The sequence below is a fragment of the Hylobates moloch genome, unplaced genomic scaffold, assembly GCF_009828535.3.
Source record: "Hylobates moloch isolate HMO894 unplaced genomic scaffold, HMol_V3 SCAFFOLD_22, whole genome shotgun sequence".
NCBI lineage: Eukaryota > Metazoa > Chordata > Mammalia > Primates > Hylobatidae > Hylobates > Hylobates moloch.
The window spans coordinates 22,477,790-22,503,063 of NW_026652297.1; the positions used below are offsets into that span (position 1 = coordinate 22,477,790).

General features: G+C 33.0%; 1 protein-coding gene across 11 annotated transcripts in view; it reads right to left on the minus strand.

Moving 5' to 3' along the window:
* TBC1D5 (TBC1 domain family member 5) overlaps positions 1–25,274 on the minus strand; it is a 590,707-nt gene that overhangs the window by 203,513 nt on the left and 361,920 nt on the right. For all 11 annotated transcript variants that reach the window (XM_032143402.2, XM_058433544.1, XM_058433546.1 and 8 more), the window contains 5 exons: positions 21,720–21,822; positions 14,363–14,451; positions 12,447–12,497; positions 12,287–12,356; positions 9,904–10,076 (listed from right to left, as the gene is read on the minus strand). In XM_032143402.2, coding sequence (XP_031999293.1) covers positions 9,904–10,076; positions 12,287–12,356; positions 12,447–12,497; positions 14,363–14,451; positions 21,720–21,822 — 486 coding nt within the window. The remainder of the gene's footprint in view (positions 1–9,903; positions 10,077–12,286; positions 12,357–12,446; positions 12,498–14,362; positions 14,452–21,719; positions 21,823–25,274) is intronic.

Genomic DNA, 25,274 nt, shown 5'->3' on the forward strand with positions numbered 1-25,274 from the left:
ATGGGTTAAAGACTTACATGTTAGACCTAAAACCATAGAAACCCTAGAAGAAAACCTAGGCAATACCATTCAGGACATAGGCGTGGGCAAGGACTTCATGTCTAAAACACCAAAAGCAATGGCAACAAAAGCCAAAATTGACAAATGGGATCTCATTAAACTAAAGAGCTTCTGCACAGCAAAAGAAACTACCATCAGAGTGAACAGGCAACCTACAAAATGGGAGAAAATTTTCACAACCTACTCATCTGACAAAGGGCTAATATCCAGAATCTACAATGAACTCAAACAAATTTACAAGAAAAAAACAAACAACCCCATCAAAAAGTGGGCAAAGGACATGAACAGACACTTCTCAAAAGAAGACATTTATGCAGCCAAAAAAACACATGCAAAAATGCTCATCATCACTGACCATCAGAGAAATGCAAATCAAAACCACAATGAGATACCATCTCACACCAGTTAGAATGGCCATCATTAAAAAGTCAGGAAACAACAGGTGCTGGAGAGGATGTGGAGAAATAGGAACACTTTTACACTGTTGGTCGGACTGTAAACTAGTTCAACTGTTGTGGAAGTCAGTGTGGCGATTCCTCAGGGATCTAGAACTAGAAATACCATTTGACCCAGCCATCCCATTACTGGGTATATACCCAAAGGACTATAAATCATGCTGCTATAAAGACACATGCACACGTATGTTTATTGTGGCACTATTCACAATAGCAAAGACTTGAAACCAACCCAAATGTCCAACAATGATAGACTGGATTAAGAAAATGTGGCACATACACACCATGGAATACTATGTAGCCATAAAAATGATGACTTCATGTCCTTTGTAGGGACATGGATGAAACTGGAAATCACCATTCTCAGTAAACTATCACAAGGACAAAAAACCAAACACTGCATGTTCTCACTCATAAGTGGGAATTGAACAATGAGAACACATGCACACAGAAATGGGAACATCACACTCTGGGGACTGTTGTGGGGTGGGGGGAGTGGGGAGGGATAGCATTAGGAGATATACCTAATGCTAAATGATGAGTTAATGGGTGCAGTACACCAACATGGCACATGTATACGTATGTAACAAACCTGCACATTGTGCACATGTACCCTACAACTTAAAGCATAATAATAATAAAATAAATAATAAAGTAAAATTATGAGTCAAAGAATCCAATTGGTCAGATTTCTGACTTACCCTCCCAATTGCCTCCTAAATGATTATATCAACATTGAGCACAATTTTCTCTAATCTTTATCAATCTAAATGAAAATTATATTATGCTATTTAATTTGTATATTTCTTTCCTTTTTTTATTTTTTAGAGACAGGGTCTACTCCCAAGTCTCTGGGACTATAGGTGTACACCACCATACCTGGCTAATTTTTTCTTTCTTTTCTTTTCTTTTTCTTTCTTTCTTTCTTTTTTATTTTTATTTTTTGGGTAGAGACAAGGGTCTCGCTACCTTGCCCAGCCTGATCTCAAACTCCTGGCCTCAAGATATCTTCCCGCCACGACCTCTCAAAGCACTGCGATTATAAGCATGAGCCACCTAATTTCTGTTTGTTTAAATGTTTGAATAGCTGAAAGTTTTCACTATATGTACTGACCATTGTTAATTTTTCCTTATGCATTTGTTGATTCATTTTACTGTTCTACTTAATGGATTAGTGATTTCTTACCAAATTTGTGACTCTATATATAAAAAATAAAAACTAGTATTTTATTCTTTATATTATTTCTTTATGGATGTCAAATTTTTTAAACCAATTTAAAAATCATAAGGAAAAATTTGCGTTGAATTTTATTGGACTAATTTTTTTTTTAATTTAACAGAGTTTAATCGAGCAAAGAACAATACAAGAATCAGGCAGCACCATCACCCCCGTCCCAGACTGAAATTTTGATGTAGTCAAATTTCCAGCTTACCCTCTAGAATGTCTTCACTGATATTCTTACAAAATCTATTGTCATTGGAAGATAGGCTATTCATGTATGTTTTCTACTAATTATTTAGAGTTGTAATTGTTTCATTCTTATTACTTGATGTTCCTTAAAATAGCAACAAAATTTTCACCATATCATATTTTGAATAACCAGATCCATGTATTACTGGTTTGTGATCTTTCCTTCTTTTGTTTTTCTTTCCTTCCCATTCATCCATCTTCTCATGTACTCAAAAATTATTTGCTGAGTGTTTACCACACGCCAGGTTCAGTTTAGGGAGGCATTTGAGATATATTAATGAATAAGACAGACAAACTCCTTGCTATCATGGATTTTACATACCAAAATTCAAGGCTATTGTATGTCTATGAAGAATTGAATGTTTCATGAATATACAAGGCTATTCTCTGTTTCTTTCAATGCTTTTCTTTGAAGTATATTATCTTGATATTACAGTTGCTGTCCCTGTAATCCTTTACCAAGCTATGTCAATTTATTTTAGCTGCCTCTTCTAAGAAGCATATAGTTGGATACTGTCTAAAAAGCCAGTCAATAATTTTTGCCTTTTATTAGGTAAGTTTAAAGCATTTATGTATAGTACCATAACTAACGTTTGATAGCTTTGTCATCATCTTTTATGTTTCCTTTGTAAATAATCTTGTTACTTTCCTTTGTTATTCTTCTTATTGCTACTTCTTATTATGAGTCTTATTAATAGCCAGGAATTTTGCACTGAGCACATAAAAATTAGTAACAATGAACACTGATGAGTGCTTACAATGTGCCAGGTATTGTACTCTCCATGATTTTTCTCATTTAATTGTCACAATCCTATTGCATAAACATCTTTTATGAGCGTTTTTTAAAACATTTACTTAGTGATTAGAAACATCAATAATATATTTATTTCATGTGTACTGATGAATTATGTAAACTTCTATACTTCCTTCCCCCTTTAAATTATTCACTAGAATTAAGTAGACTTAAGATACAAACAATGATTTAACTTATTTTCACTGCTATTGACATGATTATTTTTGATAATTGCTTTCAGTTATTTAGACTTAATCATATCTTACTGGTTACATTTTGTTCACCTCTCAGTGGGAAAAGTGTATTTTTATCTAGAAAGGCATGTGGATGGTACCCTTCCTAAGCAAGCGCATGCATAACTCAGCACTTTTCCTTCTTGGCCTTTGACTATGCTAAAATACATGGTCACTCTGTCAGTAAAGGTTGTTTCTCCCACTTCATCAATTCACTCTTTTTTTGTAGGTCAAGTTTAAGATTAAAGTAGCAGATCCCCATCCCCAAGCTTCGTTAATTTTTTATCCAGTAGTCTGACTTAAATAAGGCCAGAATTGGACTTCGACAAGGAAATTTAAGCCTTTAGGCTATGTCTTATTATTTTAGCTATACATTTGCTGGGGGCACATCCTATGTGAAAGATCTGGAGCTCATTTATTCCTGATTTGGGGCATGGCTGTGGACCTTAGGCTCTCCAGTGCCCTTGATTTTCTATTCCTTCCTTATAAGGCTGGTTTCTAATCAGTACTAACAAGACTCCTCTGATTCTGGGCCTTGTACCTAGCCTGGGTCGTTGATAGCTGGTGAAGCTGAATTTGGCTCATGGTCCAATGTGACACATAAAACCTTCAGGTGCCTCAGCTTTCTACCACACTTATAGTCCTGGTCAAATTAAACTGTGAATATTTAGCTCAAGAGTTCAAAGCCTGGCTCAGCTTCTTGGTAACTATTTAATCTAAATAAGGCTTTATAATCCTTCATTTCCTCATCAACAAAATGGGGATAATAACAGTACCTATTTCTATGTGTTATTAGGTTAAATAAGATAAAGTCTTTTGGCCAGGTGTGGTGGCTCACACCTGTAATCTCAGCACTTTGGGAAGCCAAGGCAGGCAGATCACCTGAGCTTACAAGTTTGAGATCAACCTGGGCAACATAGTGAAACCTTATCTTTACCAAAAATACAAAAAATTAGCTGGGCATGGTGACAGATGCCTGTGGTCCCAGCTACTTGGGAGGCTGAGGTGGGAGGATCCCTTGAGCCTGGGAGGTGGAGGCTGCAGTGAGCTGAGATCACACCGCTGTGCTCCAGCCTGGGTGACAGAGTGAGACCCCCCTTCTCAAAAAAAAAAAAAAAAAAAAAAAAAAAGATAAAGCCTTTAGCACAATGCCTTGCCCTCAGGAAATAATAAATATAATAAATCATGAGTCATTATTTCAAATATTTAATTATTCTTCCCCATAATTCTTAATCAGTGATAATTCTTCACGTAGAAGGGGAAAAACTCCTACTTTCTGAAAAATAATAATTCTGGGAAAACATTCAGTAGTGTATGAAAGCAAGCGATCATTGGATCATCACTTTCTAATCCTTCATATTTCATGTATTATGTTTAATGTATAATATAAAGCTCAGTGAAAAGACTGAAAAGAAAGGAATATCTCAGTTGTTAACTGTGTTTAGGAAGTTCTTAAACTGTTGAGAGATATAATTTTTTAGGTGGATAATTACACTGACTTCTGATGACTGAGAGTTACTTTTTTACCAATGTTTATACTTCAAATATAGGTTAAAAAAAACCTTGGCATTCAACATAATTATACTATGATATGTTAGAACCAATATACTATGACATATTTTAAAATTATATAAAAAATTTGGCAGATTGGTAATCAATAACCAAGAATCTCCCCAATTAAATTACAATAAACTGCACGGTAAAACAACTGCTAATCCAGATAATAGAAAATAGACATGGAAGATGTATAATAAGCATTTGGGGGATATGGAATTTATCCCATGAGTGTTGTAAAGAGCTCATAATTTAACAGTGCCGAAGCCCAAGCGTGTTATGAGGGTCTTTCCTCAAAAGTGACATTAATTGCATATCCCACAGATGCCTATTATGTACTCTATTTATATCAAAGTATAAAATACAGTAAAAAATTTACAGATTCAATACATTTAAAGGTGATAATAAAAGTTATTCTGGCCTACTAAAACTGTTAAAACTTCAAATTTTAGTCTCTTTATAATAAAAGAATGTTGTAGTAGCATTGAATCTCTATATAAATCTGCTACAATTTAGAGTTTTTTGAACTCACAACATGATGTGTGATCAGTGACAGAACTGTAACACAAATATTTTAGGTGCTTTTGCACAAAAATAATCCCCAAGTGATGAAATCTCAGGACATTCTTACACTCATACTAAAAAATACCACAAAAATGACTCTTAAAAAATTACCTTGGAAAGCTGGAAATGATGCAGTCAATATTTTACTTTGGAAATTGGTCAGTATGTATTGACAGGTTTATACAACCTAATTTTTTTAAGTGCAATACCATTCAATAATTGGCAAACAAAAGACAACTCAAGATGTTAATTAGGCTGGGTGCAGTGGCTCACATGTGTAATCCCAGCACTTTGGGAAGCCCGGGCGGGCAGATCACTCAAGGTCGGGAGTTTGAGACCTGCCTGTCCAATGTGGTGAAACTCCATCTCTACTGAAAATACAAAAATTAGCCAGGTGTGGTGGTGGGCGTCTATAATCCTAGCTACTCAGGAGGCTGAGGCAGGATAATTGCTTGAACATGGGAGGCAGAAGCTTCAGTGAGCCAAGATTGCACCACTGCACACCAGCCTAGGCAACAGAGCAAGACACTCTCTCAAAAAAAAAGAAAAAAAGATGTTAATTATTTATTTGAATTATAGTAAGAGAAACTTCATTCTATGTGCAACAGAAGGAACTTTCATAAAATTAATGAAAAACATAGTATAAATTACCTTTAGGATATATTATTTTATAAAATCACTTATGTTGAACATTTAATTACAGATTTAATTTTATTAAACCTAAAATACAGGTAGTAAATTGATTTAACATTTGCTAACAAAAAATTTTTAACCATCCAGAAGATAATACAGTTAAATATATAAGTAACAGCATTAAATAAGCAAGCTGTTATATAATATTCAAGAATTCATGTGGACTTATTCACATGTCAAGATAAATGTCATCAATTTATATAATACTAAGATTATCTAATTTAGAATGAGATTATCAAATTTTGGTGCAAGTAATATTTTTGTACTATTTGTTAATTCTAATTTTGTTAAGTACATCTATTAGCAAAATGCAGCAAGTGTACATACTTAGGGCACATCTCCCACCTCAGGAGATATTAACATATATTCTCTTGGAAAAACTGATTTTAAAAATAATTGCAAAATTTAGTGACAAATATAACCATAATACAGACTAGATTTAAGTAATTTGATGTCCCATGCAACTGTTAAAAATTTTGACTAAAAATAGAAATCTGGACTCTACATGGGGCTTAATTTAATCTTGCTAACACTTTTCCCCCATGTAAATATATATTTATGATTTACTCCTCTTTCCACACAAGCTGTTGGTAATGATAACATCTTGCCATTGGCTCATTCATTATTGACATTTTTACTATAATTTCTAATAATTTTATTTATTTTTATTTTCTAATTTTTCATTTTTACTATAATTTATAATTTTCTTGAAACATTTTACTTCACAAAAAAATTTGTTTTGTTTGAAAATTAAAATTCTATAAAATATCTGGCATGCAAAAGCACACTTTAGATGACACGATTATGAATTATTACGTAATCTGAGAAAGCAGTTTCATTAACTAAAAAGAGATTATTTTACATCTGCCCCTTGGTGATATTTACTCAAACCACTGACTATATTTTCAAGTATTAATTCTGAATGTAAAACTAAATTAACAACTTTCTTCCAAAAGGAATAAACAGTAGCACAGCAATTACTTAGATTAAGATATTTATGTGATATAGAATAGGATACTTTAATTCATTTCCATGAGATACAAAACTATATAATATTAAATTCTAGAACATAAAATTATTCTGCCAAACTATATGATCATTTCTAAAAGTTTACTCCCAACTTCCATAGCATCACTTTAGAAAGCAGTGGTCTAAAAGACGGCTATTATAAGTTTGCAGGTAAGAGAAGTACGTAGGCTTTAGTGAAACGAAAAAAAAAAGTCAAAGACAGACTTGGAAGGGCTAACTAATGATTCACACAAGACATCATATTCACATAGCCATGACATTCTAATTAAGTAATGGTAATGACAAATAATGATAATAAAGGCATGTCAAAACATACATTAAATGTATACTACATACTGAGTACTACTTTTTTTTTGTATATTATGATTTAATTCTCACAGGCACCCTATGAAGTAGGTACCATTATTTTTAATTTCCATTTCACAGATGAAAAAACAAAGGCTGTTTCATTTCAGAGCCTATGCCTCTATCTGCAGTATTATTATTATTGTTATTATTAGAGATGTGGGTCTTGCTATGTTGCCCAGGCTGGACTTGAACTCCTGGGTCAAGCGATCCTCTTGCCTCAGACTCCTGAGTAGGGTAGGATTACAGGAATGTGCCACCATGCCTGACTTACACTGTTTTTTGACCCAAAGTTTCTAATAGTCATTAATAGAAAATACACAGATGGGTAGTACAGATGGCAGTACAGCTTAGGGATATAAGAAAATTCAAGCACTCTGGCCTTTCATGTGCTCCATAAATAGTAATAACAAAACCAAATTAATATGTGAAATAGGTAAATAAAATCCTTGCATTATAAAATGTAATAAAGGCCAGTTGAGACGAGTGATCTATTCTTCAAAGATTAAAAAATACCTATTTTAAAAAATAATACAGATCAGATTCTATTAAAAAATAATGAGCTAAATGAGGTAGCTATGATTATTCCAAGACCTGGTATTTTCAGTATTGCTGATAATGTTGGAAAGATTAAGAGTAATTATGTTATGGATCATGGAATTTTAATGGGAAGGTACTGGTCAAAATGTCAAAGAAATTCTATAAATTATTATGATAAAGATGAAACTAACCCCTGAAACTAACTGAAGGAAACTAACATCTGAAAAGGAAACGGAAACACTCTGGTTATAAATTATTGCACCCAAGCCCATGCCATCACTATTGCAACATCAAGCACTGGTTTGGGCAAGAAGGCAAAAAATTATAAAGCATTTCAAAGAAATGAAAAACATGTTCAACATCAACTTCTTTCCCCAATATTTAAAACCAATTTTTGGAACTTAGCAAGCAATTTTTGAGGGTGTAAAATGTGCTTTTGTATTTGGATATACCAATTATTTGCACAGTGGAGAGGAATATAAAATTTAGCTCCTGACCTTGTTACTAGCTATTTCAAATAAATTTTTATGTCTATAATCACAAATGTATTAGACTTTCAAATGTACATAGCAATTCATTAATAACCTGCATTGCTGCCCAATACCACATGTCACACACAATTTTCTCATTTCCAGTGGAAATAATGAAGCTGCTCTCAATGATGAGGGCAAGCTAAAGTAAGAAAAAGGAAAACATGCAGCGTTAAAACAGAAAAGTAGACTTCTTCAGTCACAGTTCAGGGCTTCCAGAGAAGAAAAACAGCTGAGAGTTATTATTCATGAAAGACTCTGTATAAAATCAGAATATAAACGAAACACTAATTTATTCTCTTTTCTGGGTTAAATAAACAGACCCTGCTCTGGGTGACTTGCTTGAGATTCTCTGCAATTCAAATAATGAATTCACATTTATTGAGCATCTACTATGTACACCTCAATAAAAAAATTGCCTCAATTTTGCATGTTCTACCTAACAGAGAGTTAAGCTTTATATAAAATATCTACCAAGAAACTGCCTAGCACTACATATAAATGTTCTACTATTTCAATATAAAGAACCCTTTTGTCTGTAGCTCTACATAGATAATTCACATTTACTAAAATCACTATTTTCTAATTTGCATACACACCTTATAAGCCACCGAAAAAATACACACACACACACACACGTGCACACACACCCCTAAGGAGTGACCATGTCCCTGTTCTGCTATGACATGTTACAGAAGTTATGTGGCTGAAGAAAATTAATACATTATGGTCCTTATGGTCCCTGAGAGGCATCTATCTTACTTATAGGAATCTACCTCTGAGGGTAGAACAAAAGATGATCACATGATATAATGGAAAGAAAACAAATATTTTATAGTATTGTTAGGATTTGGGGCTGGCTCCATGCATGTATGACTCATACAACTTCTTGGAATGCTTGGTTCAATGATCTGCTGTTACCAGCCTGAAATTCTTACTAATTTTTTCAAAGGGGCCTTGCATCTTTCTTTTGCACTGGGCTCTGCAAATTATGTAGCCAATCCTAAATAATTATGGCTCTGAGTTACGATTTCACTGTGCAGTATGTGTAAACTAAATCTGAGACTTAGCTTCTTCATCTCTAATAAAGGAATAATACCCAATTTACAGGGTTGGTATTACAGAGAGTATTAGATGAGATGCCATACATAGGTGAAATTGATAAGCACTGAGCATGCACACAGGCACATACAAGAGATGTGAAATAAAATGGAGATGGAACAGTTGTTATTTTTACTTTGAAGGATCCGAGCACATAGACATTTACATATCATTAGAAACTACTATATAATTAGATGTAGTTGAAATTTAAACTTTAGCCTGGGTGCAATGGCTCATATCTGTAATCTCAGCACTTTGGGAGGCAGAGGCAAGCTCAGGAGTTCAAGGGGAGCCTGGCCAACATGGTGAAACCCCGTCTACCAAAACTACAAAAACTTAGCTGGGCTTGGTGGCACGTGTCTGTGGTATCAGCTACTTGGGAAGCTGAGGTAGGAGGATCGCTTGAGCCCAGGGCGCAGAGTTTGCAGTGAGCCAAGATCATGCCATCGTACTCTGGCATGGGTGAAAAACTGAGACTCTGTCTCAAAAAAAAAACAAACAAAAAACAAACAAACAGAAGAACTTTAATACTTACAACCCATATATCTGTGGTGCAATTTCTAGTCTGTTCAAGTGCATGTAAAGCTCAATATCATGCTTCTTCAGTAGATGATCCTGGATCTGGTTGACTTTAGTAACAATAGCAATTGTTGGCCCTAAATCTTGTGGTCTAGCAAATGGAATGGGAGTCATCAGTGTTTCTTTCCCCTAAAAACAGAAAAATTGAACATATATTATTTAAATATAAAATTAATAAATATATGGATGTCATTCTTTATCAATGACAGTTTAAACAAGTCTTATTATCTACTTACTACTCATTCTTAAAAAAAGGTGAGAGCACCATGAAATAATTAAAATAGGAAGATGAAAAAGGGATTCACTAGAAATACTTTTTAGGAATATATTATTCATTCATATATAAGGGTAATTAAGATGAATGTTCAAAAGTCACATCTATTATGTTCCTTGATAAAATTAATGTCTTTCTTTGTGTTGTCTAAGCCACTTTTATAAAGCTGACTCAGTAATATCAATACAATTAGGTAAAATCAAGAACTGATAACCCTCACAGTTTAGTCAGTGAGTTTCTCACCTAGCGTGACTCAGTTATAAAATACAAAATGGCCACTATTAAGAAATGATCAGTGTTTAAATGTGTTCAAATACTCTGCTCAAAATGTTGATGTTCATTTAAGTCTATGACTTCATCACATAACTTGCCAAGAACTAAAGGTTATTATTCCAAAAATATAAAGTAGTTTGCCAAATATGCTTACAGTAGCTTTTACCTTCAACAACCCTTTTAGAATATAACATGTTGGTATATGAAGAAATACTTTATCACCTAGTGTAGGGGTCAGCAAACTTTCCCTATAAAGAGCCAGAGAGTAAATATTTTAGGCTTTACAAGTCACACAGTCTGTGCTGCAACTCTGCCACTGTAATGATCATGCAGCCACAGACAATAAGTAAACAAATAGGAATGACTGTGTTCCAAAACATTTTATTTAAGGGCATGGAAACTTAAATTTCATATTCTTTTCACATGTTACAAAATACTATTCTTCTTCTGACAGTTTTCTAACCATTTAAAAATGTTAAAAACCATTCTTAACTCATAAGATGTATAAAAACAGATGGTAGGCCAAATTTGACCTACAGGCAGTAGGATGCCAACCTCTGAGCTGGCCAAAGGCATGAAAAACATCGATTACCTATTTCATTTTTTAAGAGATGGAATGAAGTGACTGAGTAATAATGGTTTCTAACCGGAAAGCAATTAATTATACCAATATAAAGGAAATAAACCATACTGGAAACAATATGCCAAATTCTTTAACAGTATCCATTGCCAGAAGAATTTGTGATTTTTCCAATATTGTGTAATACAATGAGACAACCATAATGATCACTAAGATAGCATGAAGGTTAGTTTGAAAATGTAGTTAACTCAGCAATTCCACTTCTAGGTATGTAACAAGAGAAGTGAACACATGTTCATACAAAGCTTGTATACAAATGTTCAAAGTTATTCACAATAGCCAAAAGTGAAAATAACCCAAATGTCCATCGACTGATGTATGGATAAACAAAATGTGGTGTATCTATATAATGCAATATTATTCAGGCATAAAAAGAAATACTGGTACATGCCACAATATGAATGAACACTGAAAACACTATGCCAAGTGAAAGGAGTCAGTCACAAATGGCAGTATATGATTCCACTTATATGAAATATCCAGAATCAGCAAGTCCATAGAGACAGAAACTATACTAGTGATGCCAGGGCCTGTAGGAATAGGGAAATGGAGAGTGACTGTTAATGGACATGCAGTTTTCTTTTTGGGTGATCAAAAAAATGTTTTGGAATTAGATAGCAGGGATGTTTGCCTGCTAACCCTATAAATATACTAAAAACCATTAAAAGTTTAATAAGTACAAGTTATGCTATGTGAATTATACAAAAATTTAAAATCTAGTTAAAAATAAGAATAAGAGTAAGAGTAAGGGATATTGATGATAAATGTATGAATTCAATAGCAACGCATTGGTAAAAGCAAAACAACCTATTTGATACAGATTTTACCTATGCACTTCAGTAATAATGTGTATACCAACTAACTAGGGTAGCAAGAAAAAGATTATAATAATTTTGTAACTAAGCACTTACGCTGCTTAATATACACACATATAAAATGTATTTACATGAAATTTTTACATTGCCTTTGTGTATCTGCCAATATGATTAGAAATATACTTAGATCCCCAGGCTCAATCTTATTCTATAGGTAATTTCATTTTGGTTATAGCAATAATAAAGGCTATATACTATTCTTTGGTTACATGTTGTTATTTATTGAAAGCATTTGCTCCATCGCATATACTGAAAAGATCTGTACTATAAGATTTACCTTCTGACCATCATGCTCAAAAGTTGAAAACCAAGGTTCAGCAGTTTCCATAAGTTGTGAGAATACTGCACTAAAAATAAAATAACATAATGCTATGTTTAACTTTCATTAAAATAACGATGGTATAAAAAAATAAAACAAAGAAACTTTTTGTACTTACTAGGCATCATGTTCCAGATACTCAGGGTTCAAGAGAGTTTTCATTTCCTCACTTAAAAAAACAATACGAGCAATCAAAATGTGTAATTTTTGAATAATTAAAGAGGCAGAGTTTGTCTTATTCTATATAAGACAACTTTCATATAATGTGCAAACGAGAAAAATTGGTCTTTTTTAATGAAAAGAGCAATGCCATTAACAAATGATATGCTTTCTATAAAGATCAAAAACAAATTAGCTGCCTTGTCTATGCCACATGAATTAATTATTCCAAATAAATACAGACTATGACAATATATTCCTTGACTATGATTCATCTAGAATAATCAATTAATCCACAATCTATCACTTGTTGTCCAAAAGAACAAAAAGGTAGCTACTGGTCAAATATGCAATATCAAAACATTGATTTATTTTCTTTAACTAGATTTTCATTTTAACATCAATTTATCAGTGACAACACCTCATAAGCATTTATTTTATTTTTTAACAGATTGAATCAGCTGAAGAAGCTGGTCCACCACATTTAAAAGCTATTTTCAATCACCTATTTTTTTTGTAAATTATATTCTACATGCACATTTTTTAAAGAGCTGCTGTCTGAAGAATACACTCACATGTTTAAAAAAAAAAAAAAAAAATGGCAGGCCAAGCATGGTGGCTCACACCTGTAATCCCAACACTTTGGGAGGCCGAGGTGGGTAGATCACGAGGTCAAGAGATCAAGACCATCCTGGCCAACATGTTGAAACCCCATCTCTACTAAAAATACAAAAATTAGCTGGGCGAGGTAGTGCCCGCCTGTAGTCCCAGCTACTCGGGAGTCTGAGGCAGGAGAATCGCTTGAACCCGCAAGGCAGAGGTTGCAGTGAGCCGAGATAGCGCTTTTGCACTCCAGCCTGGCGACAGAGCAAGACTCTGTCTCAAAAAAAAAACTAAAAAAAAAAAAAAAAAAAAAAAAAAAGGCATTACAACATGATCCTAATACTAACTTCATGTTTATATTTTAGAATAACTGAAGTGAAAGCAAGTTATACATGGTTATGCTCTTGTCAAGATAAAAAAAAAACTCAGTAAAATTAGCAAAGCTTCAAGGAAACTTGAAAATACTAATCTATAAACTAGTAGACAAAAGTTAATTAAACAAAGGCCTGAATATATGCTCAGCAAAATGGATAGCTATATTTGATTAATAAAGATCTTATAATCAGATATGTGAAATGTTATCCGCAAGTTTTCTGTTTACTGCATATAGATGGGCTGGCCTCATGAATACTCCTGGACACAACCTGACAGTCCCAGAGCCCTCCATTTCCAAAATGATTTTCTGAAGGCCCCAAAGTTAGGGTATCTTAAGTTAGAAAAATGAATTCTAACAATTAGCCTAAGTTGAATCCAATTACAAAAGTTATTTGCAGGGAAGAATAAATGAATATATCTAAAAAATTTGAGAAGCAATTTTGTTTATTTACAGACTGAGGTTCTTTGTGGCTCTGCTCCCTTACAAATTAAGCTGAGTCAAACCTGATGAGGAGAGATAATCTCATATATAAAGTCTTATTCAGCTTGGAGTAAAAAATGGATCATTAGAGGATGATATATATGGATAATATCAATCATTAGCACTTTTGTGATTACAACAAAAATTTTCCATTCTTGATCCATTACTTACATGTCTTCCTTTGATACAGAATCAAGAATTCCAAAGACATTTATGATTCTAAATTTTCCCCATAGCTAAACTGGCCTAACAACTATTAAGTAGAATTAACAATTAACCACATGAAACACAATCAAATGTTTACAACTTGTACAGCTTGTAAGTACCTTCCATTTAAAAGATTTTGAGGTTTCAAAAACAAAGGTTACCGTGGGGGCTAAAAAACAAATGGAGCTCATATTAAAGAAAAAACTTGCCTGGGCTGTGCAGACTCACTGGCATGTAGAAAAGCTTGGTGGTCACAGTGAAGGACGAAGACTATAGGTGCTAACAGCTCGTGCATGCCCTGAAATAAAAGAGCCAGAAAAATGAAAGAGATGGATACTCAGAGTCCATTAGTGGACAGTATAAACTCAGTTAAATACTTCTTCAAACCAATTCCCACTAGCAAAATTTCCATATTATATAGAAACACATAAAAATGGAAAGCTACAAGATGAGATTTTTATCTACGTTCAGAATTTGATTCTGATTCAACCACAGCAGGTATTCTTCTTTAAAACATGGAGAGCAGTTCTCTTTTAAATGACATGACAAACAATAAATTGGCATGGTAGATAACCTTGCACCTGTCAGTTGCTTCAAGATCTGTACTCATAAATATGAATTTCATTTATGCAAATTATAATCATAAGCTACAGTGTTAAGATCTGCAGTAAGAAGGGCAACTACGAACTGTAGAACTAAGGAAATTACATCCAATGTTTTCATTATATAATGGCTCAAAATTAGGATGTCTGTAGATTTAGGAAGTGCTGAAGTCAGCTAGCTAAAATGTTGGATAATAAAAGAAACAACCTTAAGAAGGTATGACAGAAAATAAACTTGTTAAAATAGGATTTAACATGTTTAATCAGAAAACTACCATAATTTTTTCCTGTCTACTTAAACTCTAAGGTTAGTTTCAATTTATTTAACGATTTCACCAATACGATTTTCCTCCTTATATTGGTTTTCACGAAAAACAGGAATAGCAACAAAAAGGTATAATATTAGTTACTAAGCTGTCCTTAAAAGGGTACTATAAAAATCCATTACTGATCCATTATTGTGGTGACATATGGTATTCCACATTATGGCTACCTTTGCTAATTGAGATTTCTTTCCCCCTTAAGCATCAAAAAACATTTCAGCAAGTTAAAACAGATTATAATCTTTCCTATCTCTTAAAGTGAGCAAATTACTACTTTCCTTTTGCTTAGTAACTAGGGGTGCTCTTTTATAAAAAGACAAGACAAAATACCACTTTTAGAGGAAATAAAAATAAAATATGAAAGCAGAGAGGAGATAAATATTTTGCTGGTAGAATCAGAGAAGGCTTCCTATAATGGATGAACAGAGTCACATAGTCCTCTGCACAGTCTAGTAGTACTGTACTATTCTTAGAAAGCCAATTGTTATCATAAAGATAATATGCAAGTTAACTTTTTCAGACTTCATGTATAAGTTATCACTAGCTTTGAATTAAAAAGATTTAGTTATATTTTTACAAAACAATTTATGATTCATTGAAAATTTACTTGTGATTCAGGACAAATGACCACATGTCATTTCAATCTTTATAGGTAACCATCTCCTTATTAAACAAACTTTGAAACAAATCTTTCAGATAACATGTTAGACACCTAGAAAAATGACATTAAGCATTACTAACTCTGCTTTAAAAATCATGAAGGGTTTACTCTCTTGGAATAGTCTCAAGTTACTCCAAAAAGAAAGTGCCATAATTTTAATCATTAAAATAATAAATAAGTATTGTATTAATAGAAAAGCATGGAAAAGCAAAAACCAAAATAAGAAAATGATAAAGGGGGAGAGGGAGGCCAGACAAAAACCAAAAGTTAAGAAATAAATTTAAAACTCCAATAGATATCCTTGTGATCTTTTTTTGCCTATTTCTGAGATTTCTCTAGGATTAAAGTCCTTGGAAGTAGAATTTCAGGGTAAAGGGGTAAAAACATGTGTTAAACTCTGGTAGGATGTATACCATTAAGCTGTCTCCAGAAAGAATTCCCTCAGTGAAGAATATAAAAATCACTCTCTCACACATCCTCACCTATATTCAGAGTGTTTAAAAAAAATTTTGTCAAGTTTCACAGTTAAATTGTTATAGTTTATTTAAATGCTAGCAAGATTGAACCCCAAAATTTTATTGACCGTTTTTACTTAATAAATTGCCCTTTTTCTCCTGATGAAGTGTTTCCTTTCCTTGGTGATGTCTAATAGTTCTATACCAGTGAAAGGTATTAACCCTGTGTAATTTTTGTTACAAACATTTTACCATGCTTATCATTAGTCTTACTTTTGATTTCTATGATATATCATACTGACATTATACACTTTAGTCAATACAATAAATCATTCTTCATGGTTTCTATTTTGCTTTCATGCCTATAAATACCTTCCTCATATTGAGATTAGGAAAGAATACAGTTTCCTTTTTTTTTTTCAGTTAATTCTTCGCTTAACTGATATAAGTTTAATTTTTGCCATGAAAATAAGTATGTTTTTCTCCAAAAGAATTACACCAATTTACTGATTAATCATTCCATCTTCAATAAATTCAATCTATTCAATCAGCTGAATAACTCATCTTCTCCCCAGAGTTCTGAAATGCCATCTTTAGTAAAAAATAAATATTTAGCTTACATTTTTTCCGGGCTGTCACTGTGAAATACATTGGTTTGTATATTATTAACAATAACTGTACCATTATAAAGATTCAACCTTTAAAATATTCTAATATTTCCTATTTTCTGCTCCTTTTTTTCAAATTTATCTTGATGATTCTATTTTTTTATTCCAGGCTATATCATTATCATGTAGGTTACACAAAATGGTAAACAAAACATTAAAATTGTTATTGGCATTGCACTGAAATTAACTTGAGGAGAGTATTTTCAAGAACATCAGATTTCCCAATCCAAAAATTTGCAGAACTGCATAGTTCTTACTATGTTTATCATGAAGTTTTCTTTCTTTGCTGTCAGCGGCATGCCCTTTTGAAAGAAATAGTGTTTTTTCCCCAAAATATATTTTATAACAAGTTATGGCTAGTTTAATAAGAGTTCTTGTCTAAATGGATCTGTCCAACTTTAAATGTTCTCTTCCTTCTAGTTTCTGTGACACCACTCTGTCTAGATTCTCCATTAATCATTCACTTATTGCAAAAACTATTAAATGCCTATATTTGCTGTGGACACAAAAGTGAATGAAGTGGGCAAGTTCCTAACTTTGATGGAGCTTGTGGTCTAGAGAGAAAGGAACAAAACAATAAAATGAGTACAGAAATGGCTATACAGTAGTCCCTCATTATGTGAAGGAGATATATTCTAAGACCTCCCAGTAGATGCCTAAAACTGTAAATAGTACTGAAAACTACACATACCATGCTGTTTTTATACATACACCTGTATGACAAAGGTATTAAAATTATGATTTAAATTAAAGATTATAAATTAGGCACACTAAGATGAACAACAATTAATAAGAATAGAACAATTATAACAATATAGTGTAACAATATTATGTGATTGTGGTTTCTCTCTCTCTCTCTCTCAAAATATCTTATTGTACCATACTCAACTGTTTTTGAATGATGGTTGGCCGCAGGTAACTGAAACCACAGAAAGTGAAACTGCAGGTAAGGGTGAACTACTGTACTGTACTGTATTGCAGGTAAGAATGGACACTGTACAACTGTGACTGTGTGTGTGTGTGTGTGTATATACACATCCAGATCCTACCACAGGCCCAGCACAAAGAAGGTACTCACTACATATTGACTGAATGAATGCAATATCTACCACTTAATATATCCCCATAGTGAAAAAAGCTAAGCTACAATATGAAAAAAAGAATAGCATTAAATCATATTTCAAATCAATAAATAAAGGTGTTCTTGCCAGAATGGAAATTAAGAGTCTTTTGAATACCATCAAAACTATTTTACAAGCTCAGTTTTGACTTTCATCTCAACTAGGGATTTTTTTTCAAATACCTAAAAGAGATTTTTGGTTTTGCTATCAATTCTAGACTAGTAAAACCTGTTTAATAATTACAAATGGCAATTACATAGACATCTTTAAAAGAAAAGAGAAATACCAGAAACAATAATCATGAATTCAGTATGCTATAAATTTGACAAAGCATAATAAAAAATAATGTATTGATAGTATGCTTCTCGTTCCCAAAATGTATATTTTGCTTCCACCTATATTGTCAGCATTTCTGCCTGCTTAAAAGCCTTTATCCCTGCTAGATTGTTAGTAGTCACTGCACTCCAAACTCATGCCAGTTGAAAATAAAGGTAACAAAGTTTTCTTCAACAACAGCCTGTAGGTTCACAAAATTGAACCTGTTCTTTTATCTGCCTGTGTTCATTTAGCCCACCAAGCAGTCTTTATTAAAGCGAAGGCATCAGGCAGTCAAAGTTCATTAATACCATTTATATAATCTCTGCAATTTCAATTAACTCAGCAAGACATTCTACTACATGATAACAGTCTCATTAATTCAATAAAATCCCATAACTATTAACAATATGGTCGATGTTAAACGGGGTGTCACCTAGTACAAAATAATAGCTTTAACAGCTTGTGATGAAACTTAAGGTTTTTTCTTAAATTTGATCTGGCTAAATATTCAGTCCTTCTACAGCAAGGTATTATTTTTCTGTAAAAAATCTATAGGATTTTAAACATGTACAGGGAGTAATTAAATATTTTAAAATGACACCCAGGAGTAAGTTAATAATACTTCCTTATTCAGTAATTGATAGATTTTTGTCTAAATGGATCAAGAACCTGATCTTCCATATTCCTGTGTAGTCTTCCATACAAATGCAGTGGGCCACATACATCACAAATGGTAGATGGAGTGCACAGTTATTATGTTTTTGTTCCTTGTCCATAGAACTTGTTTCCATTATTATAAGACTTCCTAAATCTATTTTTTCTTTCTCTAAAAAAAATTGGAAAAGAGATGTGTAATTTGGGATAACTTTATCCTGATTTGATTCACTATCATCAAGACTTTTACTACGGGGTATTTTCAAGTATTTAAAGGAAAAGAGGAAATAACAAAGAGATAAGGTTCACAACGAAAGCCAACATAATGAAAAGAGAGCAGAAAAACAAAATCCTGGAATCTGTGATAAAGATTTTAAGCTAATGAACTAATACAGCAGAACCATTTACTCCCAGACTTCATGTGAAGTGTGTTAACAATCTCCTTACAGTTTAAGCCATTTTAAACGGGGTCTTCTGCTATTTGCTTCCAAAAGAATTCTACACTAATAGATTTTTTTTTCCCCCAGTCTCCTTTTTGGTTTGTTTTTAGTCTTTCGACTTTTTGTCTGACTTGTAGATGAGTCTACCTTGCTTGCGAGGGCCTTTCCTAGTCTGAGATAACAAAAAAAATTCTCCTAAATCTTCTTCCAGTATTTTTATATACTTTAAGTTTTTATATTTATATTTTTACACCATCTGGAATTTATTCTCCAATAAATGTATAATTTAATGGTTTTTCCAGATGGAAATCCACATATAGCAAGTCAATATCCTTTTCTCTATTTTACCATATTCAGATCCCATATATAACTGAACCTGTTTCTAGACTGTTTCACTGAACAATGGTCAATTCACATGATACTGTCACATTAGTTTGATCACAGAACCTTTATAGAAGTTTTAATATCTATATTTGCCATTATCCCTTTCCCACAAATTCTATGGTAATTCCAACACATTTAATAATTATTATAATGATGATGATAATAAAAACAACCACAACCACCAACATGAACCTTTGCTTGGCATCAAATGTTAACTCTATAAAGTAATTACTATTATGACCCTCATCTTACAGATACAAAACTAAAGATTAAAAAAGTTAAGTAAATTGTCTAAGATTGTGAAGTTAGTAAATGACAGAGGTGAGATTCAAACAAAGGAATTTGCGTCTATACTCAGTGCTTTTAATCCCTAAATTATATTATCTCCGTTAAAATAAGTGTAACGTTTTTAGGCACTAAATTTAAAATAAGTGTATCCAGTTTTTTAAAAAAACATATATCTTACTCAGGTTATCAATGGAATGATAATTCATTTAAACATAAAGAAGTAGTATTTTTACTTAAAGTCTTCTCATCCAAAAACATGCTATTTTTCTATTTATTCGACTCTTGCTTTATATCCTTGAATAACTTTTTTTTTTTTTTTTGAGACAGGATCTCACTCTTTCGCCCAGGCTAGAGTGCAGTGAATCAATCACAGCTCATTGCAGACTCAAATTCCTGGTCTCAAGAGATCCTCCCACCTCAGTCTCCCAAGTAGCTGAGACTATACGTGTGCACCACCATGCCCAGCTAATTTTGTGGTATTTTTGTAGAGACGGGGTGTCACCATGTTGCCCAGCCTGGTCTCAAACTCCTGGGCTCAGCCAATCACCCTGCCTCAGCCTTACAAAGTGCTGGGATTATAGGTGTAAGCCACTGCACCTGGCCTATAGTTTTCTTCATATAGCTTTTGTATCTTTATTGTTAATTTTCTTCTAGACATGTTATAGCTTTTGGTTGCCCTTATAAATGCAATATATTTTTCATTTCCAATTCTACTAAGCTATTGTCAGCAGTTAATTAATACAGAAAAATATTACTACTGTTAAAAATAAGATAAAATTAGTTCCCTTGGGTATTCTATGTATATACAATAATTAAAAATGTATGATTTAGTATATTTATAGTCTGACATGTTTTACTATCCTTAAATCTAGTTTATTTCAAATTAAATACACTGCTTTTACCATTAAGTGTTTTCTATTATATTAAATTTAAGTTCGGTGGTCTTGAATTAGGTATACATTATAACTTTTGATTATTAGAGAATTTAATAATTTAGCTTGAATTCTCACTTAATTTGCATTTGGAGAAATACATAAAAATACCCAACTGTGTGTATTTTTATTAGAACACCATAAACTTAAATAAAAAATGTAAATACATCTGTATATATTAATTTACATTTCAATAAAATAAAACAACCCAATAATCTTCTTTGCTTTAGTAATGAGATGAGTCAAATAACAGGATCACAAAGGAACTAAATACACATTTCAAAAATTTAAAGAAACTTTCTGAAGTTCTATTACTGATAAGTTTTAAAAGGTAATAGGATACTTGATTATTTTTTACATGACATATCATATATTTAAAAATGCTATACTTAAAAATAATATTTGTACATACAACTCTGAAATTTTATTACTAGATTGCCTTCAAAGATGCTGTTTATAAACAAACTCCCAGAAGTTGAAAGAAAAGATTGAACACCATATAGAAGACAATTTGGTGGAATGTCTTATAATGAGGAAGAAGCATATGTGCTTCAATGAGCTTACCTTTCTCGCCATGCAGCTGACAAGCAACTCTCTGATTGCTTTAGCATTATGATACAACTTTGGATACAATAAAGGCTATATTATTGCTCTATCATTTGTCAAGCCGTATAGAAAATTTTGAGTCAATGGATGCCACCTGTAAGATATTTTCATTACCTGTTTATAAAGCAACTGCTCGTTTTCTCTGGCATAACAGAAAAGAACATCTGTAAGAATTTTTCTCACATTTTCTTGTTGGAAAAACTGCATTTCAGGAAACCTGGAAAAAGAAAATACAAGATCGAAACTGACTAACACAGTTTCAAGAATCACTCTGAAATTCTCATCTCGAAGACGTGCCAAGGGCTGCTTCAGGTTTTAGAACATGCCTGTGTTTGCCATATAACTTATGCCTTTGGTGGGTACTGAAAAAGGAGTGAGGCAAGGGGAAATAATTACATCCCAGAGGTAAATTACATCCTTCAACATATTCACATTTCAAATTTTTTCGCATGCTTCATATACTTCATACATATGTGAATATGATAGCTTTTGAATTATATTCGACCTTCTGCAGATGGGGAGTTGCTTTGTTTTAGCCCATTGGTTTTTAGGATAAGAATGTGATTTTGTAAAAGTACTAATTTTTTTCAAAAAAGATTGTCAATCTTTTTCCTTAATGTAAAATATCGACACTTCAGTTATTATATATAACCACCCTATCAGCTTTTGTTCTGATTAAAATATAGACTTCTAAATATTTCTTTATAATGCAGTAAAACACCACAACTGCAAGAATCCAAAGAGAAAACCCACAGCAACACAATACACAACGAATGTATAAGGGCTGAGGGAATGTCATCTAGTAGTAGTAGTCAACTGGGTTTAATCACAGAGAGTTTGAACAATAATTTTTAGGAGAGGAGGAACATGGAACATCAGTGGAAAAGGTAATCAAAACAGAAAGAATGATATGAAGGCACAGAAGGCAATGGGTATTTCAAGAGTGCAGCATAACATGGTAATTATTAATCAGAAGGAAAAGACAATTCCATGAAATACTGCCTGCTGGGAGCAGGACAGTGGGATAGAAGAAAAGGTGGAGCAAGGCTGGAAAGAACTTTGAATGCTGAATTTCCAACTATGGAAATACAGCATAGTAAATGTATATTTTTTAATAAGGAAGTGATAAAGAAAAGAGTATTTTAATTTAACTCTATGGAGGAATAAACCTGAAAGAGTAGCGTAGGAAGGACATAAAAGTGCATTATAATAAAGTGAAATTTGAAAGTCCCAAACCCAAGTAGAAAGGCCTGTGTTCAAATTCATGTTGCATAATTTCTAGTTATGCAACCCTGAGTGAATGATTGCTTAACTGCCTCATCTATTAAGTAGGGATAACAATACTGATCTTGTAATCAAGATGCAATCATGTGAGAGCACCAAGAACAGTGCCTGACAAGTAGCAGATATTCAGGAATCAGAGGCCATTATTATAATAGTATTTGAGTAATTATACTTTAGCTAATGAGATTGCAAATCAGGTGGCTTTGGAACTAAAAAATGAGAGAAAATGTGAGAGAGTAGACAGGAAGATGACCTAGAGCATGAAGGCACAGTGCATTATTGAAACAGAAAAATATTCCTTAATGAGTCTTTTAAGAGCAATAGTGGCTGTTTTATGTTTTACATCATATTATAATGGTTTACTGCCTCCCATTTCTGGAGACCTCAGCTATTTTATGCTTCACTCTGCTACTTTGTTGGTGCCTTGGACAATTATAACTTTCTAGTCCAAGCTAGGTTTTTGGTGAATTATGCTAGAAATCTGTGAAGCATCTTTTTTTCTGGTCCTAATTTTTTAAATAAATTAAGGCTCATTTTACATTCATCTGTTCATTTGACTTATGCTTACAACTCCCTTTTGCAACTGCCCAGACAGGTTTGGTTTTTTTTGTTTGTTTGTTTGTTTGTTTTTACCTTTTCTGTGGCAGCAAGGAAGCCTCTTTTTGGGGGGGCCAGTAAACAACCTAAGGATCTGAGCAAGGTCGCTTCACATATTTGCATAAAGCTTAATGTGATGATCTCCCAGGCAGTCCCTATCCAGGCATCAGATTTCAAACGGGGGTGGCACAATTAACTTCTAAAGAAGAGAAAAATTAACCTGAAGAGTAAGCGTATGTTAGAGAAGCCAAAGAAACTGCAAAATGATGTCAAATGCACTGAAGTAGGCAAGAAACACAAAAACTTTTAAAATGTCATTTTGAAACAAAAGAAAGTTGCTAAAGCCCTTAAAAATCAAATATCCCAAATTAATCAGGATAAAAGATAGGTAAGTAGTTAATAAAATAACTTGGCATAGAGAAATATCTTGGGAAACTTAGCAATTAAAAATAGAATAATACTTTTGAGAGGTGAAATTTTCTCTCCTTCTCATTATATAACATAAATTTAACTCTGTCTTCGAGTAGGCTTTATTCCTAAAAATCTGGATCACCTGACTTAATAATTTTGCATGTCCCCTTCCTCACCTATTCTTTGGAAATTTTCTATGCACACTGGCACAACCAAATTCTGTGTAGCCGTTACAATCTAAAATTGATTAGGAAAGAAAGTACCAAAAACTACTACATTAACTTTGTAAAGAGTATCCATAAACTATAAATAATTTAATACCTAAAAACTAAAAATGTAAAGTATACTTGTTAAGTCAACTTTAGGGTGAAGCTGCCTCCTTACATATTTTAAGTTCGGCCTAAAGGTTTCTCTGTACATTGTGAACTATAACAAGTGGAGGTGTAAACAGACCATAGCTTACACGTCTGCCAATCATCGACTTTTGGCCAATCAAATGTAGCCAACTGTTCAACCCATGTTCAAATAAGGCAAACACCAACCTGTAACCAATCCAGCAGTTTCTGTACCTCACTTCTGTTATCTGTATGTCATTTTCCTTTTTCTGTCTATAAATCTTCCAACATGTGGCTGTGCTGGCGTCTCTGAGCCTACTCTGACTCGGAAGGCTGCCCAATTCACAAATTGTTCATTGCTCAATTAAACTCCATTAAATTTAATTCGGCTGAAGTTTTTCTTTTAACACACTGTATACCAATTCCTGTTTTCATTTAAATGCATACCAACCACTTTCAAGATTAAAAACTACAGATCTAAAAGAATTCAATTGCAAGTAGTAATTTAAATTGCCTACTTTCAGCAAATACCAAATCAACTGAAAATATGTATTATGCAGACATAGCATATCTATGAAACAGCACACCAACTATGATTCTGCTCTACAATGCTGAAGTGCTAATTTGTGAAGTTTCATGGCACTCTCTTTGTTAGAAAACTATAACTTGTTCTTTAAATGATGAAGAATCCATTGCATCAAATAAGTAAGGTAGGAAGATATAGAAAAGCTCTGAAAAAGAAGTAAAGTTTTCAAAACTATTTCAAAAGTTGGAAAAAGAACTGAAAAATCAGAGTTTTGTGCTGAGTCTTTGGAGATTATCCAGTCCAACTCAGAGATTAACAGGCAAGTAAACAGAAGCACAGAGAAATAATACCTGTGCCAAGGTATCTGGGTAGTTAACAGAACAGCAGCACTTTCCAACTGCTTCCCTAATCAGTTATAAATTAATCTGAGAAATGGATTTAGGTAAAATTTCATGACTTTAGAGTTACACATAAAGACCTAGCTCTCAAGGTTGATGAATATACCTAGACGATAAC